Source organism: Apiospora aurea (assembly GCF_038362705.1).
Source record: "Apiospora aurea strain CBS 24483 chromosome Unknown utg000007l_segment0_segment0, whole genome shotgun sequence".
Taxonomy (NCBI): Eukaryota; Fungi; Ascomycota; class Sordariomycetes; order Amphisphaeriales; family Apiosporaceae; genus Apiospora; species Apiospora aurea.
Window position 1 is genome coordinate 1,628,499 of NW_027117394.1, and position 21,661 is coordinate 1,650,159.

Consider the following 21,661-nt stretch of genomic DNA (forward strand, 5'->3'; position numbering starts at 1 on the left):
CGGTTTCGCGGGATTAATTCGCGAAATAATATTAACCTTAAATAATTAAGAACGGCGAAATATATTAGCCTTACGAATTAATATATTTAATCGCCGTTATTTATTCCCGATTATTAAGCTAAACCGATTTCGTTTTTTTACGCCGCTCGGCGCGTATTACGACGAATATTAACCCGATTATGCTTATTATAAAGCTGATCTCGTCGAAATTCTAAATACTTTTATCGACGATCCCGTATTTCGCTTTTATATTCGCGATTAATATAAACTAAATAGAAATAACTTTAAAATTTTCGCAAAAAGCTTTTTAATAATCGTACCGACGATTTATTTTAATCTTTAAATTCGGGTTACGGTTAATAAAACGCTTAACCTAGTGCTTATCGACGCGGTCGCCGCTACGCGACGCGGTAAAAAGATTAGCTATATTTTTTACACTAGCGAAATCGGGAGGCATCCCTTCGATATATAAATTAATTATATGTTTACGAAATACCTCCTTTTTAATTAAATTTATTTTACGTCGTTTCGGTCGGATTTCGCGTTTTAAAGTTCGGCCGTAATTTAATAACGTAAAATTAATTCGGGTATATTATAAACTTTTACTACTATTCTTTAACTTATTTAATTCGGTTCGTTTCGTATCGTTTAAATTATTAAAACTATCCGATCTTTTTAGGATTAATTAGGCATTATAATTATAAAAATATTACGCGTTAAAGTTTAATTATATTAAAATTAAATTAAAGTGCGTCGCTAAATAATATACGTCGCGTAGTGGTAAACCACGTTATAGGTTTTAAATAAAAAAAATACCCTCCTTAACTATTAATCTAATTATAAGTGTTTAAAAACTTACGGACCTTTATTACGATCGTTACCTTATTATCGCGCTTTACCCCGATTTATACGTTCGTCGATTTAAATACTTATTTAAAAGTAAATATAATTAATTACACTTTCGCCGAAAAGGTTAAGTTACCTCGTACCCTATTCTATATAGTATTAATTACGTCGGTTAATAAATTATATATCCTTACGTATAACGTTTATTAAGTAAAGTTTAATATTATTAATTTTTAAAGGGTAATTTAAAAGGTTCGCCGGCCTTACGTCGTAATTAATTAGGACCCCTAATATACCGGCGCCCCCGTTTTTTTATCTTATAAAGCTATATAAATATTACGAATAATGCTTAATACGGGGCTAAACCGTTAATAATTCTTTATTAATATAGCGTAAATTTAACTTTTTACGCCTTAAGTATTCCACCGCGCCTATAAAGGCCGAGCTTAGTATTACGTTATAATATCCTTAAAAAAGGATATATAAAAAAAGAAAACGTTGAAAATCGTTAATTATCCCTTTAACGCGCCCTTTTCGTAATGCTTTAACGGACTTATTACTTTTTTTAATATAAAAAAGTGCGATATTCTCCTATCCGACCGATTAATAAGTTATATTATCGATTTTAAACTAGGTACGAAACCCTTTTATAAATTTATTTATCCGTTATCGTACTTTAAATTAAAAGCTTTACGTAAATAATTAAATAAAATAAAAAAAGGAGGGAAAATCCGCGAGTTCTAGAGCCTAGCCGGAGCCCCTATCCTTTTCGTCTTTAAAAAAGACGGGACGTTACGGTTATATGTAAATTATAAAAACCTTAATAAAGTTACGATTAAAAATCGTTATACTTTACCCTTTATTTCGGAGATATTAAATAGAGTTTTATAATTAAAAAAAGTTTTTAAAATCGATTTAAAAAATACGTATTACTTTATTCGTATTAAACTAAAAAATAAATAAAAAACCGCGTTCCGTACCCGATATAGCTAATATAAATTCCTAGTAATAGTTATAAGCCTTATTAACGCCCTAGTTACGTTCTAATATTACATTTCGTAATACCTCGAGGGATTAGTTAACACGTATTATATAATATATTTAAATAATATTTTAATTTATTCTATTAATAAAGAAATCTATAAAAAATATGTATAATAAATCGTTAAAAACGAACTTATACGTTAAGCGCGTTAAATACTAATTTTTTTAAAGCTCGCTTAAATTCTTAAAGTACCGGATCTTTATAAAAAGAATATCGATAAACCCGTTACGAATAAACACTATTCGAAAATAGTTTATATTAAACTCTATTTATAACCTATAAATTTTTCTAAGCTTTTATAACTTTTACCGGCGATCTATAAAAGGATATTCGGGAATCGCTACCCCCTTAATAAGGCTTTTAAAAAGATATAACCTTAAAAAGAATAAGAGTTTATTCCCGTTAAATAACGCCGCGGAGTAAACCTTTAAGTATTTAAAGTAGTTTTTCCGGTTAGCTTTATTATTAGCTTATTTTAACCTTAAAAAGCCGGTAAAGTTTAAAATAAATGCCTCTCGATTTATAATAACCGGAACCCTTTTTAAAAAAAGTAATAAAAAGTTTTAATACCTAATCTCTTTTTTTAAAAAAAGGTTTTTAAGTCTAAAACTAAATTATAAAATTTTAAATTAAAAACTATTAACGATTATTTCGTACTTTAAACATTAAAAATATTATTTAAAAAAAAGCGAAACACGTTATTAAAATATTATTAAACTATAAAAACTTATAAAACTTTATAAAAAGCGAAAAATTAAATAATCGCTAAATACGATAATATATATATTTAACTCCTTTTAATTTTACGATTATATACCGGCCGGGAAAGGGTAACTCGGCTAATAGCTCGTTAAAATAGCTTAATTATATCGTTAAAGTAAAAAATAATCTAATATTATTACCGACGTTAAAGCGGAAATTAACAATAAATATTACACTTTTAAAAAATAAACCATAGGTATTAACTTAAACGATATATAAGACACGAAATATAAGGGAATATATAATCCTATCGTAAGCGATATTCTAATAAAAGGTAAAAATGTTCGTTTAAAAAGAAAACCCTTTAATAAATTAAATTAGTATAAATTTAAAAAATTTTATTATACGAGCCTAAAAACGGGATAAAGTTTACTAAAAAAAGTAAAACGTAATCCGCGGCCGAGGTTAATTTAAACCGTAATTAATCGGTTATAAAAAAAAGCTTAGTATACTTAAAAAAAAGCTTATATATTAAAATAAACAGCGCTATAAACGTAACTACTATAAATTTACTATAATAACCCGCTTAATAACTATTTTAAATATAACTAAATAATATAGCTTTTAAAAAAATTCTATTAGCCCGAACTATAAAATAACGTAGCGGAATACGTAAAAAGTTATTCGGTATACCTTAGCTCGAAAACGAAACATTACCGACCTTACGGTAAACTTATATCGTTACTATAATTAAGTCGCTTTAAAAAAAAGTATAATATAAACTTTATTATTAACCTACCGAAATCTTTTTATTATAAAAAGGTTATTAATATTATTTTTATAATAATAAACCGATATACTAAACCAATTTTTTTTAGTATTAATTTTTATTAACGCTATAAAGTTAGCTTAACTTTTTACGAAAAAATAAAATATTAGTTCGGGAGCTTAAAAAAGCTATTCTTAAACCGGGGAGCTATTTTTATTAACGTTTTTTAATTCGAATTAAACTATAAAAATAAGGTAAAACTAAAGCATTTAATAACGTTTCACCTATAAATTAATAAATAAATAAAACGTATAAACTAAATTATTAAAACCTACTTACGCTATTATATAGCGGAATAGTTAAAGTTATAACCGAACTTATTATATATTACCTTTTTCGTAATTAATTTAACCGTTAACTTATCGATAAGCCTTTCCCTTTTTAAAGTAACTTACGGTTACTAGCTAAATTTCCGAATATTCGTTAAAAACAATTCCCTCTTAAAAAAAGCTTTTACGGTAAAAAACCGGCTGTTAAAGCTATAAAAACTACGGGCGGGAATAAAAGAAATAGCGAAAAGCTATTAAAAAATAAACGAAGTATTATAATTCCTATTATAAACCGTTAATTTTAAGCGTGGGTTAAATAGTAGATTTATTTATTAAAAACCTAAAAGTCTAGAACCGGAAATTAATTTTTAAATTCGTCGGACCTTTTAAGGTTTTAAAGCGTATCGGAACCTTTATTTATTAATTAGCCCTGTCCGAAAAGTACGCCCGGCTTTACGACGTCTTCCTTATTTAGTTATTAAAATTATAAACGGCGAGGACCGATAAAGCGCTTCCGATGCCGGAATTAGAAGATAACGAAGAATAAAAAGTAAAAAAAGTACGAAATAAAATAAAATAAAAAGATTAGATATATTATTTAATAAAGTAAAAAGGCTAGCCGTTTAAATATAACTAATAAAAGCCGGCTAAAAACCTAAAAAACGCGCCGGCAAAGGTCGCGTAATACGAAAAAAGGGTATTCGTTAATTAGTTAATTATAAAGAAAAAGGGTAAACCTAAAAAATATATATATAATAAAAGGCCGGAACGATTTAAAAATTTTAACGAGTTATTAATTAATAATTATAGAAATACGGCCGAAGCCGGGTTTCGGTAGGAATCGAATTTATTTATTTAAACGGTAATTATATTTACGCCTTTTTAATAGGCTATAAGGTATTACGTTACGTTAATTAAACTATACTTTTAATAAAAGAAACGCGGCCGAAACGAGAATAAAATTTCCGTTTAAAAAATTAAACCTACGAGTTTTAAATAACCCTCGAAATAGTTAGCCTATTTATTAATAACGTTATTATTAATACGGGCGAAAAAAGTGGCGATATGTTTTCAAGCGAAATTAAAAATTATATATTAAATAACGAAACCACGGTTACGAGGTAATAAACAAAGTTAAACGAAAGCCTCGATAATTATAAACTCGTTAATAATTTAAAAAAACGTTAACGAAACTGCGTAATATAAAAAAAATCCCTAGATTTACGGCGTTAGGGGCGTTAAGTTAAAAGCGTTTTTATAAAATATCCTTATAGATAAAGTACTTTTAACGGTAATTAACTAGGCCTTTTTATTTAAAACAAATTCGTTAGATACCCGCGGTAATAATAAAGAAAATAACCGAAAATATTTATTTACTTTAACGGTTTTTTTCGAGCCGTTAATATTAAATTCGGCTTTATAAGCCTCGATTATACGGGTAAAAGTAATAACGAAACGGTAAAGAATACTACCCGCCTCGTAGCGAAAGGCTAAAAAAACGTACTTATTAATATCGTTTATCTCTTAGAAATACTCGGTTAAACTTAAAAAAATAATATTAATAACGTTAAAGTCGCTTATAAAAACGCCGAAAACCTACTATAAAATATTAATAAAATAATTTTAATACCGAAAAAACTATATATATTTACGGCCTTATAAATTTTATTACCGTTAATATAGCCGAGTTTCGAATAAGCTTAATTATACGATAAAAAGCGTAAGTTACTAAAAATGAAATTAAACTTCGGCGGCTTACCTTCGAAAAGCTTATAATTAATTATTTAAAATGAAACGTATAAGTAATAAGCTTAGTCGATTATAATAGTAATAAAAACGCCGTTATAACTACTTAATAAATTAATATATTATTAAACGGCGGCTATAATAAATAAAAAGGTATTAAATAGGTTATAATAAAAAAACGGGCGTAAAAATAATAAAATACGAAAAAAAATCGTAAGATTAATAATTATAAAAAAAATTATAATTAATACTATAAAAAAACGAGCGAGGGTTTAATAACCTTATCGATTTATTTATATTCCGAAAAGTACCTTAAATATAAGCGCCTCGGCGCCTAGCGCCCTTTATTTATTTCTTACCTACTTTTTACCTTTACCTCACTATTTTATTATTTATTATAAAACTCCTCCTTAACTAAGCTCCCGTCAATTAATAAAACGCGTAAACAAAGCCGCTTACGTAATCGGGACACCTGCTTAAAAAAAGGGAATAATTATAAAAAAGATAAAAAAAATAAGGCATTTACGTACCGGTTCCGGCTTTATTCCGCCGCCTTATATATATAAAAACTTAGGCCCCTTAGAAATATAAAAAAATAAGCGTTAGCTTTATCTTTTTATCACCTTTTACCTATTATTACCACTTAAATTCATGTACCCTTTATAATTTCGTTATTAATTTAATTATTAAAAGTTAATTTAATTACTTAATCGCTTAGTAAATCGGTTTCGCGGGATTAATTCGCGAAGGAATATTAATTTTAAACGATTAAAAATAGCGGAATATATTAACCCTACGAATTAATATATTTAATCGCTATTACTTATTCCCGATTATTAAACTAAACCGACTTTACTTTTTTACGCCGTTTAGCGTATATTACGATAAATATTAACCCGATTATATTTATTATAAAACCGGTTTCGTCGAAATTCTAAATATCTTCGTTAACGATCCTATATTTTACTTTTATATTCATAATTAATGTAAATTAAATAAAAATAATTTTAGAATCCTTATAAAGAGCCCTTTAATACTCGTATTAACGATTTATTTTAAAACTTAAGTTCGGGTTACGGTTAATAAAACACTTAACTTAATATTTATTAACGCGGTCGCCGCTACGCGACGCGGTAAAGAGATTAACTATATTTTTTATATTAACGAGATTAAGAGGTATCCTTTAAATACTTAAATTAATTATATATTTACGAAGTACCTCCTTTTTAATTAAATTTATTTTATATCGTTTTAATCGGATTTCACGTTTTAAAGTTCGGCTATAAATTCGATAACGTAAAATTAATTTAAGTATATTATAAGCTTTTATAACGTGGTTTACTACTACGCGACGTATATTACTTAGCGACGCACCTTAATTTAATTTTAATATAATTAAACTTTAACGCGTAATACTTTTATAACTATAATGCCTAATTAATTTTAAAAAGATCGGATAGTTTTAATAATTTAAACGATACGAAACGAACCGAATTAAATAAGTTAAAGAATAGTAGTAAAAGTTTATAATATACCCGAATTAATTTTACGTTATTAAATTACGGCCGAACTTTAAAACGCGAAATTCGACCGAAACGACGTAAAATAAATTTAATTAAAGAGAAGGTACTTCGTAAATATATAATTAATTTAAATATTCGAGGGATGTTTCCCGATTTCGCTAGTGTAAAAAATATAGCTAATTTTTTACCGCGTTACGCGGCGGCGACCGCGTCGGTAAGTATTAGGTTAAGCTTTTTATTAACCGTAACCCTAATTTAAAGATTAAAATAAATCGTCGGTACGATTATTAAAAGGTTTTTTATAAAGATTTTAAAGTTATTTTTACTTAGTTTACGCTAGTCGCGAATATAAAAACGAAATACGGGATCGTTAACGAAAATATTTAAAATTTCGACGAGACCGGCTTTATAATAAATATAATCGGGTTAATATTTATCGTAATACGCGCCGAGCGGCGTAAAAAAGCGAAATTAGTCTAGCTTAATAATTAGAAATAAGTAACGGCGATTAAATATATTAATTCGTAAAGCTAATATATTTCGCCGTTTTTAATCGTTTAAAACTAATATTATTTCGCGAACTAGTTTCGCGAAACCGATTTACCGGGCGACTAGGTAATTAAGCCGACTTCTAATAGCTAGATTAATAACGAGACAGGCTTAAACTGAATTAAGCACTTTAATAAATATACTAAATCGTAAATAAAAGGTTGCTATCGCTTTTTAATTCTCGACGGCTACGAGAACTATATTTCGGCCGAATTCGAGGTATACTGCTAAAATAACAATATTATTATTATTAATATACCTCCCTATTTATCGCACTTGCTTTAACTTTTCGATATAGCATTTTATTCGCTTTTAAAACGTGCTTATTCGAAAAAAATCGAGCTATTTATTAAGGCTTTTATAAACTATATTATTAAGCTCGAGTTTTTTATTACTTTTAAAGCCGCGTATTTTATTATTTTTACGGAAATTAATATTAAATTTAAATTTAGCGTATTTAGTTTAGTATTTTATAACCTTAACGAAGTAATTAATAAACTAAATGTGCGTTTTTAAACGTTTACACTTAACCTATCCTATCTAAAGACGGCTAGTACTTACGACCCTTAAACGCCGTTTAACCCTTAATAAATAATTAAGTACTTTATTTATATTAAAAGAGGGTGTTTATTTATTAAGGAAGCTTTTTAACGCCGATTTTAAATACGGTAAACTAAATAACGAAAAGTATAACTAAAATAGCCTATAAAATAACCCTTATACGCGATAAAATATATATATTAAAAGAGGCTAATTTAGCACTTTTTTAAGCGCCGGAGAGCTAAAAAATCGCGAGTTTAATTTAAAAAAGCCCTTATTATTAAGAAATTTTAATAGCTATAAAATAAGAAAGTAAAAAAAAACGTTTAACGCTTAATAAAAATGAAAATAGGGGTTCGTTAAAACGGAGGGCGACTAGTAAAAAGCGCTATAATATTTACAGCGAAACAAATTATAATATATAAATATATATAAAAAATATAAAATTAAGCAAGGAATTAGATAACGAGTAATTTTAATTAATTTTAAACGTTATAATTAAATTAATTTATATAAAAGGGTCAAGAAGTGGAAAAAGTACGTCGCTAAGTAATATACGTCGCGTAGTAATAAACCACGTTAATTACTTTTTAACTTATTTAATTTAATTCGTTTTATATCGGTTAAATTATTAAAACTATTTAATCTTTTTAGGATTAATTAAGCATTATAATTATAAAAGTATTACGCGTTAAAGTTTAATTATATTAAAATTAAATTAAGGTACGTCGCCAAGTGATATGCGTCGTGTAGTGGTAAACCACGTTACCTATAAAGCTAGTTCGGCTATTTATCGGCAAAAGCGGGCAATATACCGCTACTTCCATTTGACAGTGCCAACCACCTTATCTGACAGTCCTCCGTCTCATTGTACCCCGCGACGGCCCGTCCCGAATCCCTTCGCCTTCCCCAAGCTTTCTCGTCCGAACCTGAGCTTGTCAACATGCCTTCGGTCATTCTGTGCGAGGAGGCAGCGATGGAAGCCACTGTGCGATGGAGAGCAGCGGGCCCGACTTGTGTGCTACGCCTGGTTCGATTATGCTGGGCAGGGCTTGGGGCTGCGAGCCTGTAGCTTATGTTCCTTTTTCCGTGCCGTTACGGGGAATCTTCCCCGAGTTCCCCTCCATGCTGTGTGCATCGTAGTAAACAGACTCTTGGTCCTTCGAATGCGGGCAAAAGTTTGCCTTTTGTGTCTCGCAAGGAACAGTCATCCGAGTTCGTGACGACGCCGTTGAAGATTTAATTCAATGCTTCTTCAATATTTCACCCTTGTGCTGGTATTGATATAGCCAACTGGAAACACATGGAGCGGGGTACAGAGGGAAAGCCATCCGGCGCCCAGCATGTTCAGCCCGAGGCAACGTCTGCCAAGACAGGTCCAGACAAGCCACCAAACGGATTACAGGGACCAAGCAGCAGTCCAACTCCAATACCACCCGACTCTTCTCTAAATGATGTCCAACAACAGCTGGCCAATAGCTTGGCCGCTTTAGTACAGAACACAGTCGAGAAGGAGATGAACGAGCTGCTCAAACAGCTCCTTCATAACAGCGAGCGCCAAATCACCCTACTCAAAGCTTCTCTGTCGGACGCATGGCGCGATTCTGGCCAGACGGCTCATCTGAGAGCCGCGTTAGATCTCGAGGAGCCCTGGTCGCTCTCGGACGAGGCTCTTGTCGACATCGAGGTGGGCGCTAAAGAGCAGGAGCTACACAAGACCGACTCGAACTACTCGCTCCAGTCCCTTTGCTACGACTTCGGGAGTGTGCGCACTGATAGAATAGCCATGCTTATCATTCTAGCTGTTTGGGGCTTTCCCGAATTCATCCAGAAGAACCTGGCCTCGACTGGTGTCGATCCTGAGGTTATACGCGCTTCTTTACGCGCGTCAAACTCAGAGGAAACTGATTTCTTCTTCTTCATGAAACTGGGGAAGCTCTCCAATGAACTGCCCACTAAGAGAAATATGGACATTTGGTTGAAACGGGGAGACACCTTTGTAAAAATGAAACAGAGGTTTGCAGGTGCTAAGCCAGACCGGCTTATTGCAAACGGACTACTCGCAAAGCTCATGATTCAAGAGTGGAGGAGATCGATATCAGACGATTGGATAAACGAGCCGCTTAAATACTATTGGGGCCTTGAACCTTCGGTAACGGCGGGCAAGCATGAATATGGCTCATGGAGTTTCGTCCGAGCCCCTTCAATCGGCATGGGTGATACCTTTATGAGTTTGGCTAACATGGCAAATACTGTATCGCACTCTGCCGTCATTGCACCCATTGGACTTAGATCCGAGGTAGCTGAATTGGCCATAGTTTTCCTATTGTCGTTCACGGGGCCATGGAAGACCATCCGCCCTCGAGTTGGCTTAAATGCCGCTGAGACGAATCGGGATCTGGCCACTGGAAAGCCGGTCTGGTCATACTTTATGAGCAATGCTTCCTTGTGGACGGAAACCATGCACCTGACGATTCGTGTGTTCTCGCCCATCGAAGAGGAAGGTACTTGGGGTAGTAACGACGAGGGCGGTATCAAACTATCCCGCGTCGTGGGTACTTTCGAGAGGAAACCCCCTCAAGGGGCTGGTACAGATGCAGTGAGCCTCATGGAGATGACAGAGAAAAGAGTATCGTTATGGTTGACGACGAGTTACTCTCAGCCACACCCTGTATTTCGAGGGCTATGCTTGTCCGATAGCGAGGACTGGCGGTTCCCTCTATGGGCCTCGGAGTCCTCAAGAGTGGACCCCGAAGAGAGAAGCAAAGACGGGATTAGAACTTGCATGTGGTTCGGGGGTTTGCGATCTACCAGAGGGCCATTCTGGTCATTCTGGAGGTTTGGCATAAAGAATGGAAGAAGTTGCTGACTGGGCTGGATGAGGTGCTTCATGTACGGGTAAGTGAACCATCTCTATATCAGGTCTCATCACGCCGAGATTACCACGTAGGCCAACCGCTGATGGGCTTTAGCTCGAAGATGTTTTCGATTCGAAGAAAAGGTCTTCGCTGATGTTCGAAACGAGCTCTGATAGCAAGTTTCAGAGCTCGGACAGGTACTTCTTCGTCACTGAGCTACTAAGAATCTCCACCGAATGGATTAAAGAGACAGGTCACGATCTGGAACTTCCGCAGTCAAGAATCAACGCAATAATGACACGCCTTATGGAGGACGGAACGGATTATTACGGAGAGGAACCCCCCAATGCTGCATCGTGGAAAGCTTGCTCAGATGTGATAAGTCACAACTGGACAATCGTTTTCCGTCAATATAACAAGTACGAGAAGGACCTGCTAGACAGGATCGAGCGCAAGACGCAGGAGGTCAAGACTCTTCGGGACGGTGTAAGTAACTTCAGTCATGAGAGAAGAGAAGCGAGTTAGCTGATCCAGGTGCTTTTAGCTCTTCAGTGCGACGTCAGTACGGGAGGCCACGAAGGGCACCAACATCAACGAGTACATTCTGGTTTTCACCGTCATGACCATCACGTACTTACCGCTCGGCTTCGTGTCGACACTGTACGGGATGGACATGTTCGACTTTGAGATACCGGGACAGACGAGGTCGTTCGCCATCACGACAGTGGTGGTCTCCTTGGCCACCTACCTCGCCGCCTTCGGGCTCCTCTATGGAGTCCGGCAGCGCCGGAAGAAGGGCAGCTTCGGAGAGCTGCTTTCGGTGCCGGGAGATTGGATCCGACCTGCCGTGGTTACGACGAGGCGTGTTCTCAAGGTCGGGGACTCCCACGGGCCAGAAATCGAAGTCAGGATCGACGAGGAACTTCCCCCAGAACTGCCGGAGGTGTATGGAAGCAAGGGCAAGGATCTAGATGACGATGATAAAGATCAACCGTCGCACTTGAATGTGATATCCGATTGGGTCACAAGACAACGTCGGCGCCAGGAGGCGGATGTCAGCGTGGAAACAGCTTAGAAGGAACGACTCGTGCTTCTTAAGTTGCCAAGATAGAATACACATATTCAGGTCCCTCGTACTTTGGTTAATGTCGCTCACAGCCGTTATTCGCTCGTAAAACGTTGGTTCAAATATGCAATCTTCGGAGCGCAACAGACTTGGGTGAGGAGACGTTAGAGGCTATCTGCCAGGTAGGTAGTCGCTCGGTGCGTCCTTCGCTCCTTCACTCCAGGCATGGTAGCGACCGTTCATCCTACTCAACCAAACTGCAGTGGAGAGATAGCGAGAAATAATAACAGCGTGGAAGCCCAGGATCAATTGGAGTGGACGATCAAGAATGAGTGCGACAACGCTGGATGTGCCATACCAGAGTCAGGCCTGCCTCTGGTCGGATGAGAAGTCGCTCTATATCATTGAGTTGTATTGCACCATACTACCTATTTGTGCTGGTGCGACATTCGCACCGATGCCAAACACTAATCGCGAACCAGGATAAGTCGCGTATGAGCCCAGGAACGTCGTGATCGAAACCGGATGAACGTAGCTCAGGACAATGACCGAGGGACCTGAACACACCAACCATCTCCAATTTCGCACCAAGTGTGGTGAAGAATCGAAAGGCAGGAGAGAGTGTCTACCAAGAAAGACCTACAGTTCAGCAGGTTGGAACAGGCATCAAGCTAGAGATCGTTGCAGATTACCAAGAGGCCCCAAATGGCACGCTCGGGCCTGGGATCCCTACATGATACCCCGCAGCCGGTACTTATCCAGCCGCGAGTACAGCACAGGACGAGATTCCGTTCCTTGCATGCATTGAATGCTTGGAATTGCGATGTCCGCCTCGCATGCGACCTGCCATATCCGCGCCGTGGTCCGGCTTTTTGTCTTTAGCCAGTGTAGACCCCAGTGGAAGTGGCAGAATATTGCTTCCGTCTCGGGCCTATCGGAAGAAAGCACATGCAGTGGTGTGTGTCTCTTTCCCCCATGCACGAGTCCACTACGAGCCTCAGCCGTCAGTGCGGCCGCCCTGATAAGCTTTAACTTGGCAGCTTAACCAACCGCCTAGAGCGGCTGTGCCCGACTGCCTACCTACCTAGACATGTGCCGTGCTTGACGACCTGCCAAGAATGGAAACGGTGAGCTTAGCAGCCAAAACGATAAGCCGTGACCCCGTTTATGGGGCATTCCTGCAACCATCTTGCATGACTAGGCACAGGAGATATGCAATCCGATGACCTTCCTGTGTAGGATTCGCGGGATCATGACATGACAGTAGCACGCCATGCAGTAATGTGAAGAGTATAAATATGCTCGAGAAACCCCTCCTTCCCACCCCGGACCTTGCCAGGCGAACGAGCACAGCACATGTCCCTACCTCCAGGCTGCTCATAGTATCCCTTACTTAGAGAGCCCGCGCATCTTCGCCAACATGCTGACCCTGCTCGCTCTGTGTGCCGGTGTGGTGGCAGGCCGAATAGTCGACAGCCTCGACGGCGTCCCCCGCGGTTGGACTTTCGTGCGCGATGCCTCCCCGTCAGACCCCATCCTCCTGCGCGTTGCTCTTCGTCAGCAGCGCGCCGCCGCGCTGGAGCAGGCCGTGCTGGAGATCTCCACCCCCGGCCACGCCAATTACGGCATGCACCTCTCGCGGGACGAAGTGAGAGCCTTCACCGCGCCGTCACAACAGGCGACGACCAGCGTCACGAACTGGATCGCCGGGAGCGGGATCGAGCCGACCGTGGACAATGATCTCATCACCATCAACACGACCGTCGCCAAGGCCGATGCGCTGTTGGAAACCAAGTTTGCCTGGTACCAGTACGAGGACAGCGACGGGCCGCAACTCCGCACCTTGGCGTACAGCGTCCCCGACGAGCTGGTGACGCACGTCGACATAGTGCAGCCGACGACGCGTTTCGGGCGGTTCTCGACCAGGAAGTCGACCGTGTTCGAGGTGCACTTCCCGGACGATGACGAAAAGGCTGATAACTTTAGGACGGCGGCCCAGACGTCAGATGCTGTCTCATGCAGCCCTGTCACGCCCGCATGTCTCAAGTCGTTGTACAACATCAACTACACGGCACCCAGCACCGGGAACCTGCTGGCCATCGCATCGTACCTCGAGGAGTACGCTCGGTACTCGGACCTGCAGATTTTCGAGTCGCAGTACGCCCCGGCTGCCAAGGGGCAGAACTTCACCGTGCAGTTGGTCAATGGAGGTTTGGACGACCAAGACAGCACCGACAGCAGTGGTGGGAACTTTTTCTTTCTTTCGCATGTTTTATCGAACGCAGGAACTCAAATCTGACGACGCATAGTTGAGGCGAATTTGGATCTTCAGTACGTGGTGGGCGTTGCTCAGCCAATACCTGTGTTAGAATATAGCACAGGAGGTCGGTAAGTCTATGTCCTGCGAATTCCTTAATGAAATGTCCGTTGCTAACATCTACGTAGGGGGTAAGTTTTGACACTTGAGTAAGCCGATTGCAATGGTCTATTACTAACCTTTTTCGAAGGCCTCTTGTTCCTACTAGGACGCAGCCCACGCCGCCGGGTGACAACGAGCCGTACTTGGAGTTTTTGACCTACATCTTGGCCCAAGATGATGCCGATCTCCCGCAGACCCTGTCGACTTCCTACGGCGAAGAGGAGCAGTCCATTCCGCGAGAGTATGCCTTGAAAGTATGCAATATGTTCATGCAACTTGGTGCGCGCGGTGTTAGCGTAATCTTCTCGTCGGGGGATTCTGGCCCCGGTGCTTATTGCATTCGCAACACCGACAATGCTACCTTCTTCGAGGCATCGTTCCCAGCTGCTTGTGAGTCTTTACCCCCTCTCCTATCTACAAGTACCAACTGAAGACATTGCAAAATGCTAACAAAACTCCCTCCTCTGCAGGCCCTTACGTGACTGCCGTGGGTGGCACAACCGGCGTTGGCCCCGAGAAGGGCGTCGACTTCTCCGGCGGCGGCTTCAGCACCTTCTGGGACCGCCCCGCCTGGCAGGAAGAGACGGTCGGGACCTACCTCTCCGGCATCGGCTCGACCTACTCCGAGTTCTTCAACGCCACGGGGCGGGCCATCCCGGACGTGGCGGCGCAGGCGTCCAACTTTGCCGTCTTCGACAAGGGCCGCGAGATCCGCGTCGGGGGCACGAGCGCCAGCGGCCCGGCGTTTGCGGGCGTCATCGCGCTGCTGAACGCGGCGCGCAAATCGCAGGGCGAGCCGCCGCTCGGGTTCCTGAACCCGTGGCTCTACAATAACTCCGCGGCCTTCACGGATATCACGACGGGGTACTCGGCGGGGTGCAGCGGTGGGGTGCCGGGCGGCGCGAGGTGGAATGCGACGGCGGGGTGGGATACGGTTACGGGGTTGGGTACGCCGAGGTTTGAGGAGATGTTGGCGGCGGCGGCTCCTGGTGTTCCGAATGCGTGATCGAGGAGGAGTATATATAATTCAGGACTCTGTGGCTTTACTCTAGGATTTCACCGAGTAACTGAGAAAGCTAAAGTGCGCTTGTGTCAAAAATGGATATCATTTAATAGTATACTTAAAAAGAGACCCTCAACAACACCAACCTTCGCAGGGCCAGATACGGTTGATGTCCGTCTGCCTCTGCTTCATGCATCTTGCTTTCTGAAGGTATGCCACGCAGGGATGGCACATGAGAACCCCGCATGATATTTTCCATTGTGGTCTGACCTTCGTAGTAGACTGTAAGCTGGAGAGAAATTTTAGTGATCTGTTCCCCTTCGAACGCAATACGTAATAGGGAATCGCCACTGGGATAGGATTGGAGCTCGAGGTGGTTTGGAAGTGTCGGCTCCGGTATACCCGCAGCACCGATTTCTAGTACCCACCGCCCGCACTTGGACCTGTTGACCGGTCATTACATTTGAAATATGGCCACGCCGACACCACCATAAGTCGTCGGAACAACCGCTCAACACCCTTTTCATCGTGCGGCAGCAGTAGCCAGCTGTTGCGCCCGTGGTTTCTCGCGATGGCGGATCTCATGTCCTTGGATCGACCGGAGTCCCCAGCAGGCAGGCCTCAGCCGCGACCGGTGCGAAGCCCGGCCAGATCGGCGCAAATCCGGATCCAGAACCGCCGTCGCGCGTATCTGGACAAGAACCCGGATTACTTCAGGTCTTTAGAACATGAACTCGTGGGTACGAAATTCGAATCGAAACAAAATTGATCACTTATTAAATACTGCTCACTGCTCACTCTAATCGTAGATCCGCTATTGTATGATTCCCTCATTCGTCGCTTCCAGTCCGCAGAAGAGCGCGAATTGGAAGGACGGAAAAAGGGTGGTCGCGGGTGCTAGAGGTCGACCTGCGACGGGGGAAGCCAAACTATCGCAACTTAAGGAGTCCTCCGCCAGCAATGGGCAGGAGAGCGCGTCAGGGCAGCCATCCAGCAGTCGAGCTAACTCAACGGCGGCGGCGGCAACGGCCACCACTACTACTTTGCCGGCCGGCCTCGGGGAGGTGCTGCTGCAGGACGAAGCGCAGACCAGCAGCAAGCCAGAATCACAGGAGGAAGGACAGCAGCGATGGGACGACTTCATACGGAACCGGTTCATCCTGGGACGCGACGAGGACTTTGACTACGGGCCCGTGGACGGCAACGACGCGTTTGACGAGATGGAGCGCCAGGATGAGGAAGAGGCCTGGTTCGGTGACGAGGAGCCTAGCTGGATTGGCGAAGAAGGAGAAGACGAGCCTGCCGCGTCTAAGGATAAGAGCAGGTTGCAGGGCGAAACGGGGCTACAGGATTTCTAATGCAGCAACTGTGTCGAAGATGAAGGGTATCTTGACTGGAACTTAGGAGAGGCAAATGTCATCCCCCATTTGACGGAGACCCCCTCTCCTAGGCTTTTGACGACTGTCAACTAACTATATGATGTTCCTACATATGCATCTATTGGTACATTTCCATGCACGATAGCAACTGAGATTCTGTTGCAGTGACAGGAATGACAGCGCCTGCCAAAAAGGCAAGGCAACCCCACTCGGGTTAGTCATCCATTGCATTGCCTCCTTGGGAATTAATTGAGCAGAGGCCTGACGCGCATCGACTTTTTCCAGCGCGGTGATAGGTGCAAAATGATAGCGAAGCAGAAAAAAAATAGGCCCCCATCCGATTTTGTGCTATCGACAACCTAGACTCTCCAAGCTGATGCTAGTCCGATAGCATTTGCATGGCGTAACTCTTTCTTTTATCTTGTCCATCCCACATAGACGCACACAGCTTCGCCCGCCGCAGACATCTCGACATTGGAACGAACTTCTCCCGATCTTTTTGCCTGCATTGCCATGTCATTGATGGCTTCCCGGTAGCACAGCACACCTCTTCTGCGATAAAACCGCCCACCAACACCACCACCGCTCGACGAAAGCCCGACTCGGCCGGCCCTCCCAAGGCTGAGCGCCCACCTATTCTCCATAATAGCAACGCACACAAACATCTTTACGACGACACAAACTCCGAGTCCGAAAATCATGACGTTCACGAACCGGCCCCGGGAAGGCCTGCAGGTGCCGGCGCCCTCGCCGCTGGCACAGTCCAGAGAGCTCGGCGACGTATTACCAGAAAAGGATGCGGGCGCACTCAAGCAAGAAAAGTCGCCGTTCGCCAAATCGTGGCCGCACATGGTCGCAGGAGGGTATGCGCCCCCGTCCCCCCGCCAATGTGCAATAACAATAGAAATTGGGGCCTGGGCGCTGACATGAAAACTTTTTGTCTCTTTACAGTGTCGGAGGCATGACGGCCGCCGTCTTCACCGCGCCCCTCGACGTCCTCAAGACCCGCCTGCAATCCGACTTCTACCAAGCCCAGCTGCGCGCCGCGCGCGAGGCCGCGACGGCGACGGCCGGCGGCGGCCACGTGCGCATGACGGCGCTGCGGTCGATGCGGTACCACCTGGCGGAGACGTTCCAAATCCTGCGGGACGTGTACCGGCTGGAGGGGTGGCGGGCCCTGTTCAAGGGCCTGGGGCCGAACCTGGTGGGCGTGATCCCCGCGCGCAGCATCAACTTCTACGTCTACGGCACGGGCAAACGGGCCTACTCGACCTGGACGGGCACCGACGCCTCCAACCCGTGGGTGCACCTGTCGGCCGCCGCGACGGCGGGCATCGCGACCAGCACCGCCACCAACCCCATCTGGCTCGTCAAGACGCGCCTGCAGCTCGACAAGAACGACGCCGCCCGCAAGGGCGACGTGAGCCGACGCGCGTACCGCAACAGCTGGGACTGCATCCGGCAGGTCCTGCGCAAGGAGGGGCCCACGGGCTTCTTCAAGGGCATGAGCGCGAGCTACCTGGGCGTCACCGAGTCGACGCTGCACTGGGTGCTGTACGAGAACTTCAAGGAGCGCCTCCGCCACCGCGAGGCCCGTATTGTGGAGAGCGGGCGGGACAAGACGTGGTGGGACAACACTGTGGACTGGACCGGCAACTTCATGAGCGCCGGTGCGTCCAAGGCCGTGGCCGCTATCCTGGCATATCCGCATGAGGTAAGTTACTCTCAAGCTAAAAACTTTGGCTTCAAAGTCTCAAGAGAGTGTTGACTAAATATACCCACCTACAGGTTGCACGGACACGTCTCCGACAAGCCCCCATGGCCGACGGGCGGCCCAAGTATACCGGTCTAGTCCACTGCTTCAAGCTCGTGTTCAAGGAAGAAGGCTTCCTAGGCCTGTACGGTGGCCTGACGCCGCACCTGATGCGCACCATCCCCTCCGCCGCCGTCATGTTCGGCATGTACGAAGCCATCCTGAAGCTCTTCGGATCCAAGAGCTAAACAGTAGTCTACACCACGCCACATTACACTACTATTTACGACGACTATGTATAACACTTACTCGGAGAGAAAGAAAAAAAGGAAAGAAGACCCAACCACACTCACCACCGCGCCGTGCCAAGCAACACAAAAAAAAAGGCACACCAGAACCGCCCCCTTTTCCCCCCAGCTCTCCTGGGCACGAAAAAAAACGCTACATTGTACATCAAACCTACTTATAGAGACCCAAGGATAGAGACAAGGGATGGCATATAACTGAGCATTTAGCATAAACATCTGGCGTTGGGGAGGGGAATGTGCTCGCTTCAGGGAGGGGCATGTCGTTGGGATTCAAGCATGTAACGGTATTGTAGAAGAATTATGTATATAACAATAACGAATCCATATGCACGAGATATATGCCGATAGCCAGTCGAGAGAAGAGATCACCATTTTTGGATATACTATGTACACGGACGCCTCCGTTTTGTCGCGGTTCGGTCACATTCGTATATTCTTGGTGAGCCTAGGTAGGTAATCATACAACAGAGGGCCTCGTTTGCGAAGGATTCGGCATTCATTGCTGAGCTAATTTTTCAAGTAACACAGAAGGATATCATGTCGCAAATGTCGCAATAACACCAGATTTTAAGAGTGAAAGAGCCGGCCGTGCCATAATAAGCCTGAGCAAATAAGAAAATGCGAGCGGTCGTGGGGGAGTCCTGAGTAGGCAGTCGCTGTTTCCCACTTTCCGTCGTCCATGTATCCCAGAATGCCTGATTCCGTCCATCTTCTGCCGGGTACCTAGGTGGCATTTCACAGCTTGTGGGCGCTGATTCCTTCGACCTAACCAACCATCGTCATTCATCCTGTGGCCAAGACAGCTTGGCCAACAGCGGGGTTGATGTCTGTGGCGCAGGGCATCTCTTTTGTAATTTTCGGGGCTGTCGAGGGGGGTCCGACGACTTGGCCCAGGAATCAAGTAACCGAAGTCACCACGCGGCGCGGTCCCAGTTGGGGTCTACAATTGGTTCCCAGTCAGTTTTCGAAGTTTCTCGTCTACATAAGAAGCTGGGGCGGCGGGTGGCAGGGAAATGATAGATATGTACTCACCCTGCACAAAGGCGGCCAGCACTTTACTGCCCGTCTGCAGCAGGGGGTGGCCGACGACGATCTTGAGGAACTTCTCCAGGCCGGCGCGGCGGCCCTCGATGACGTCGTCGCTGAAGCGGTTGGTGAAGACCTTGCCGGGCAGGGGCGGGATGGTGACGCGCGCGCTCTCGCGCTCGAGGATGTCGCGGAAGTACTCAAAGTCGCTGTAGCGCCGGCGCACCGTCGACTGGCGCAGCTTGAAGGCGGGGATGTTGGTCCGGCAGACGATCTCGTAGTCGGTGTACATGCCGCGGCCCATGCCGTGGGTTCGAGGGTTGCGCACCTGTCACAAAGAGTAGAATTGTTAGCTTCTTCGGTTTCCCCTTCATTCGTTCTGGTTGTATCGGTAGGGGCGCAATGCATACCTCGATCTCTAGGAAGTTCTCGGGAGGGCCGTAGATCTCCTCGAAGGACTGCTGGCGGTTGTCGGGCATGGATTGGGTGATGGGCCGGGACATGCTCGCCATGCCGGCCATGCCTCGAGGCGAGGTCGGGGACTTGGGCGCAGGCGAGGTCGCCTGGTTCTGGTCGTTGTTGTTAGCAGCCATGGTGCTGTTGCTGTTGCTGTTGCGAGCTGCGGCCGGCTGCGGCGCCGAGCCAGTGGTTGGGACCGAGCCGGAAGACGCCGTGTTGAAGATGTGGTTTGGTTGCACCCCAGTCAGCTCGCGAAGCTGACGTCTTGGTCGCTTAGCGGTATCTAACTGCTACCTAGGTAGGTAGGTAGTTGCCGAGGAAGTTCGAACCGTGGACGTGGAGTAGAGAAGTACGGGTGTGATCAGGCGCCTTGGACCTGCGCAATGAGTGCGGATGTAGAAGTGTGGAAGAGTGTTTGGTCGTTGGGTTGCGACGTCAGAAAGAAGAGCGAGGGCGTGCGCTGCAAGCAAGCCTGCTTCTGGCTCTGGCTTCTGGGTGACTGGGTCTGGGCGAGGCTGGTGGGATAGAGGAGGGGGTTATGGTAGATCTACGGGCACCGCAGACAGCTATCATGGAAGCAAGGCAAAAGGCGGGACAAATCGAATCAATTGAGGAAAGTGGGATGAGCTGACAGCGCCATCACCTAGGTTAATACCCGGCGCTAACGCTAACGCAACACGCCTAAACTTGGGGGGGAGGAGGAGGAGTTCGAGGGGTTGATCAACCTGCTGTAGGCTCGACCCAGCCATTGCCATTGGGGCTCTTGGGCTCTTACCTACTGCTTACCTACTGGGCTGTTCGTCTGTCAAAGGCTACCCTCTTCAAACACATCGCAACACATCACGACACATCACGACACATCAATACCAACACCGATTTTGGGCAATGTAACGATCTATCAAGTATAACTAGGAAAATATCATGTATCTCGGTCTTGCTCAGTTCTGCACAGCTGAGAGCGGATCAGGCCAACCAGCACAGCAAGCTGTCGTATCCCCCAAACCCTCCATTCGGCTGAACCACCACCCCCAACCTGGCCAGGCCAGGCGAACAATCCGAGAGAGAAGTCGGGACTCGCCAACAATATAGCAGCAGAGAGCAGAGAGATCGATTCACCTCTCTCAAAGTGAAGAAGAGAAAAGCCAGTCAAGTATCATCAGCAACCACTGCGACAGGCATGGCTATCTGTTCCCCTTCTTTCTTTGGGCACAACCAAGAGATTGCATCACGCGCAAATGTCCGATACCCACGAGACCCGTAGCTCTTACACCCGCCATGTGTTTTGTTTTGTTTTTTCCCCTTTTCTTTCCGAGTCCCGTGGTGCATACTGCATGTATGCTT

At 43.8% G+C, this 21,661-nt stretch overlaps 5 protein-coding genes across 5 annotated transcripts; 4 read left to right on the forward strand and 1 right to left on the reverse strand.

The window, feature by feature from the left end:
• Positions 1–9,352: 9,352 nt before the first annotated feature.
• Positions 9,353–11,982, forward strand: PG986_010779 (uncharacterized protein; the record flags this gene model as incomplete). The annotated part of the gene is made up of 3 exons (XM_066847001.1): positions 9,353–10,648; positions 11,022–11,393; positions 11,452–11,982. 3 exons carry the CDS (start codon positions 9,353–9,355, stop codon positions 11,980–11,982), a joined length of 2,199 nt encoding a protein of 732 aa, XP_066696492.1.
• A 1,411-nt stretch (positions 11,983–13,393) lies between these two features.
• PG986_010780 (uncharacterized protein) lies at positions 13,394–15,398 on the forward strand (the record flags this gene model as incomplete). The annotated part of the gene is made up of 4 exons (XM_066847002.1): positions 13,394–14,216; positions 14,283–14,361; positions 14,481–14,782; positions 14,863–15,398. The coding sequence occupies 4 exons, from the start codon at positions 13,394–13,396 to the stop codon at positions 15,396–15,398; spliced, it is 1,740 nt and encodes a 579-aa protein (XP_066696493.1).
• Positions 15,399–15,966: 568 nt separating this feature from the next.
• Positions 15,967–16,753, forward strand: PG986_010781 (uncharacterized protein; the record flags this gene model as incomplete). The annotated part of the gene is made up of 2 exons (XM_066847003.1): positions 15,967–16,131; positions 16,205–16,753. The coding sequence occupies 2 exons, from the start codon at positions 15,967–15,969 to the stop codon at positions 16,751–16,753; spliced, it is 714 nt and encodes a 237-aa protein (XP_066696494.1).
• Positions 16,754–17,473: 720 nt separating this feature from the next.
• PG986_010782 (mitochondrial carrier protein RIM2) lies at positions 17,474–18,775 on the forward strand (the record flags this gene model as incomplete). Its single annotated transcript, XM_066847004.1, has 3 exons — positions 17,474–17,637; positions 17,726–18,488; positions 18,563–18,775. 3 exons carry the CDS (start codon positions 17,474–17,476, stop codon positions 18,773–18,775), a joined length of 1,140 nt encoding a protein of 379 aa, XP_066696495.1.
• Positions 18,776–19,746: 971 nt separating this feature from the next.
• On the reverse strand, positions 19,747–20,454 carry PG986_010783 (Phox-like protein; the record flags this gene model as incomplete). Its single annotated transcript, XM_066847005.1, has 3 exons — positions 19,747–19,775; positions 19,868–20,189; positions 20,272–20,454. 3 exons carry the CDS (start codon positions 20,452–20,454, stop codon positions 19,747–19,749), a joined length of 534 nt encoding a protein of 177 aa, XP_066696496.1.
• Positions 20,455–21,661: the final 1,207 nt, after the last annotated feature.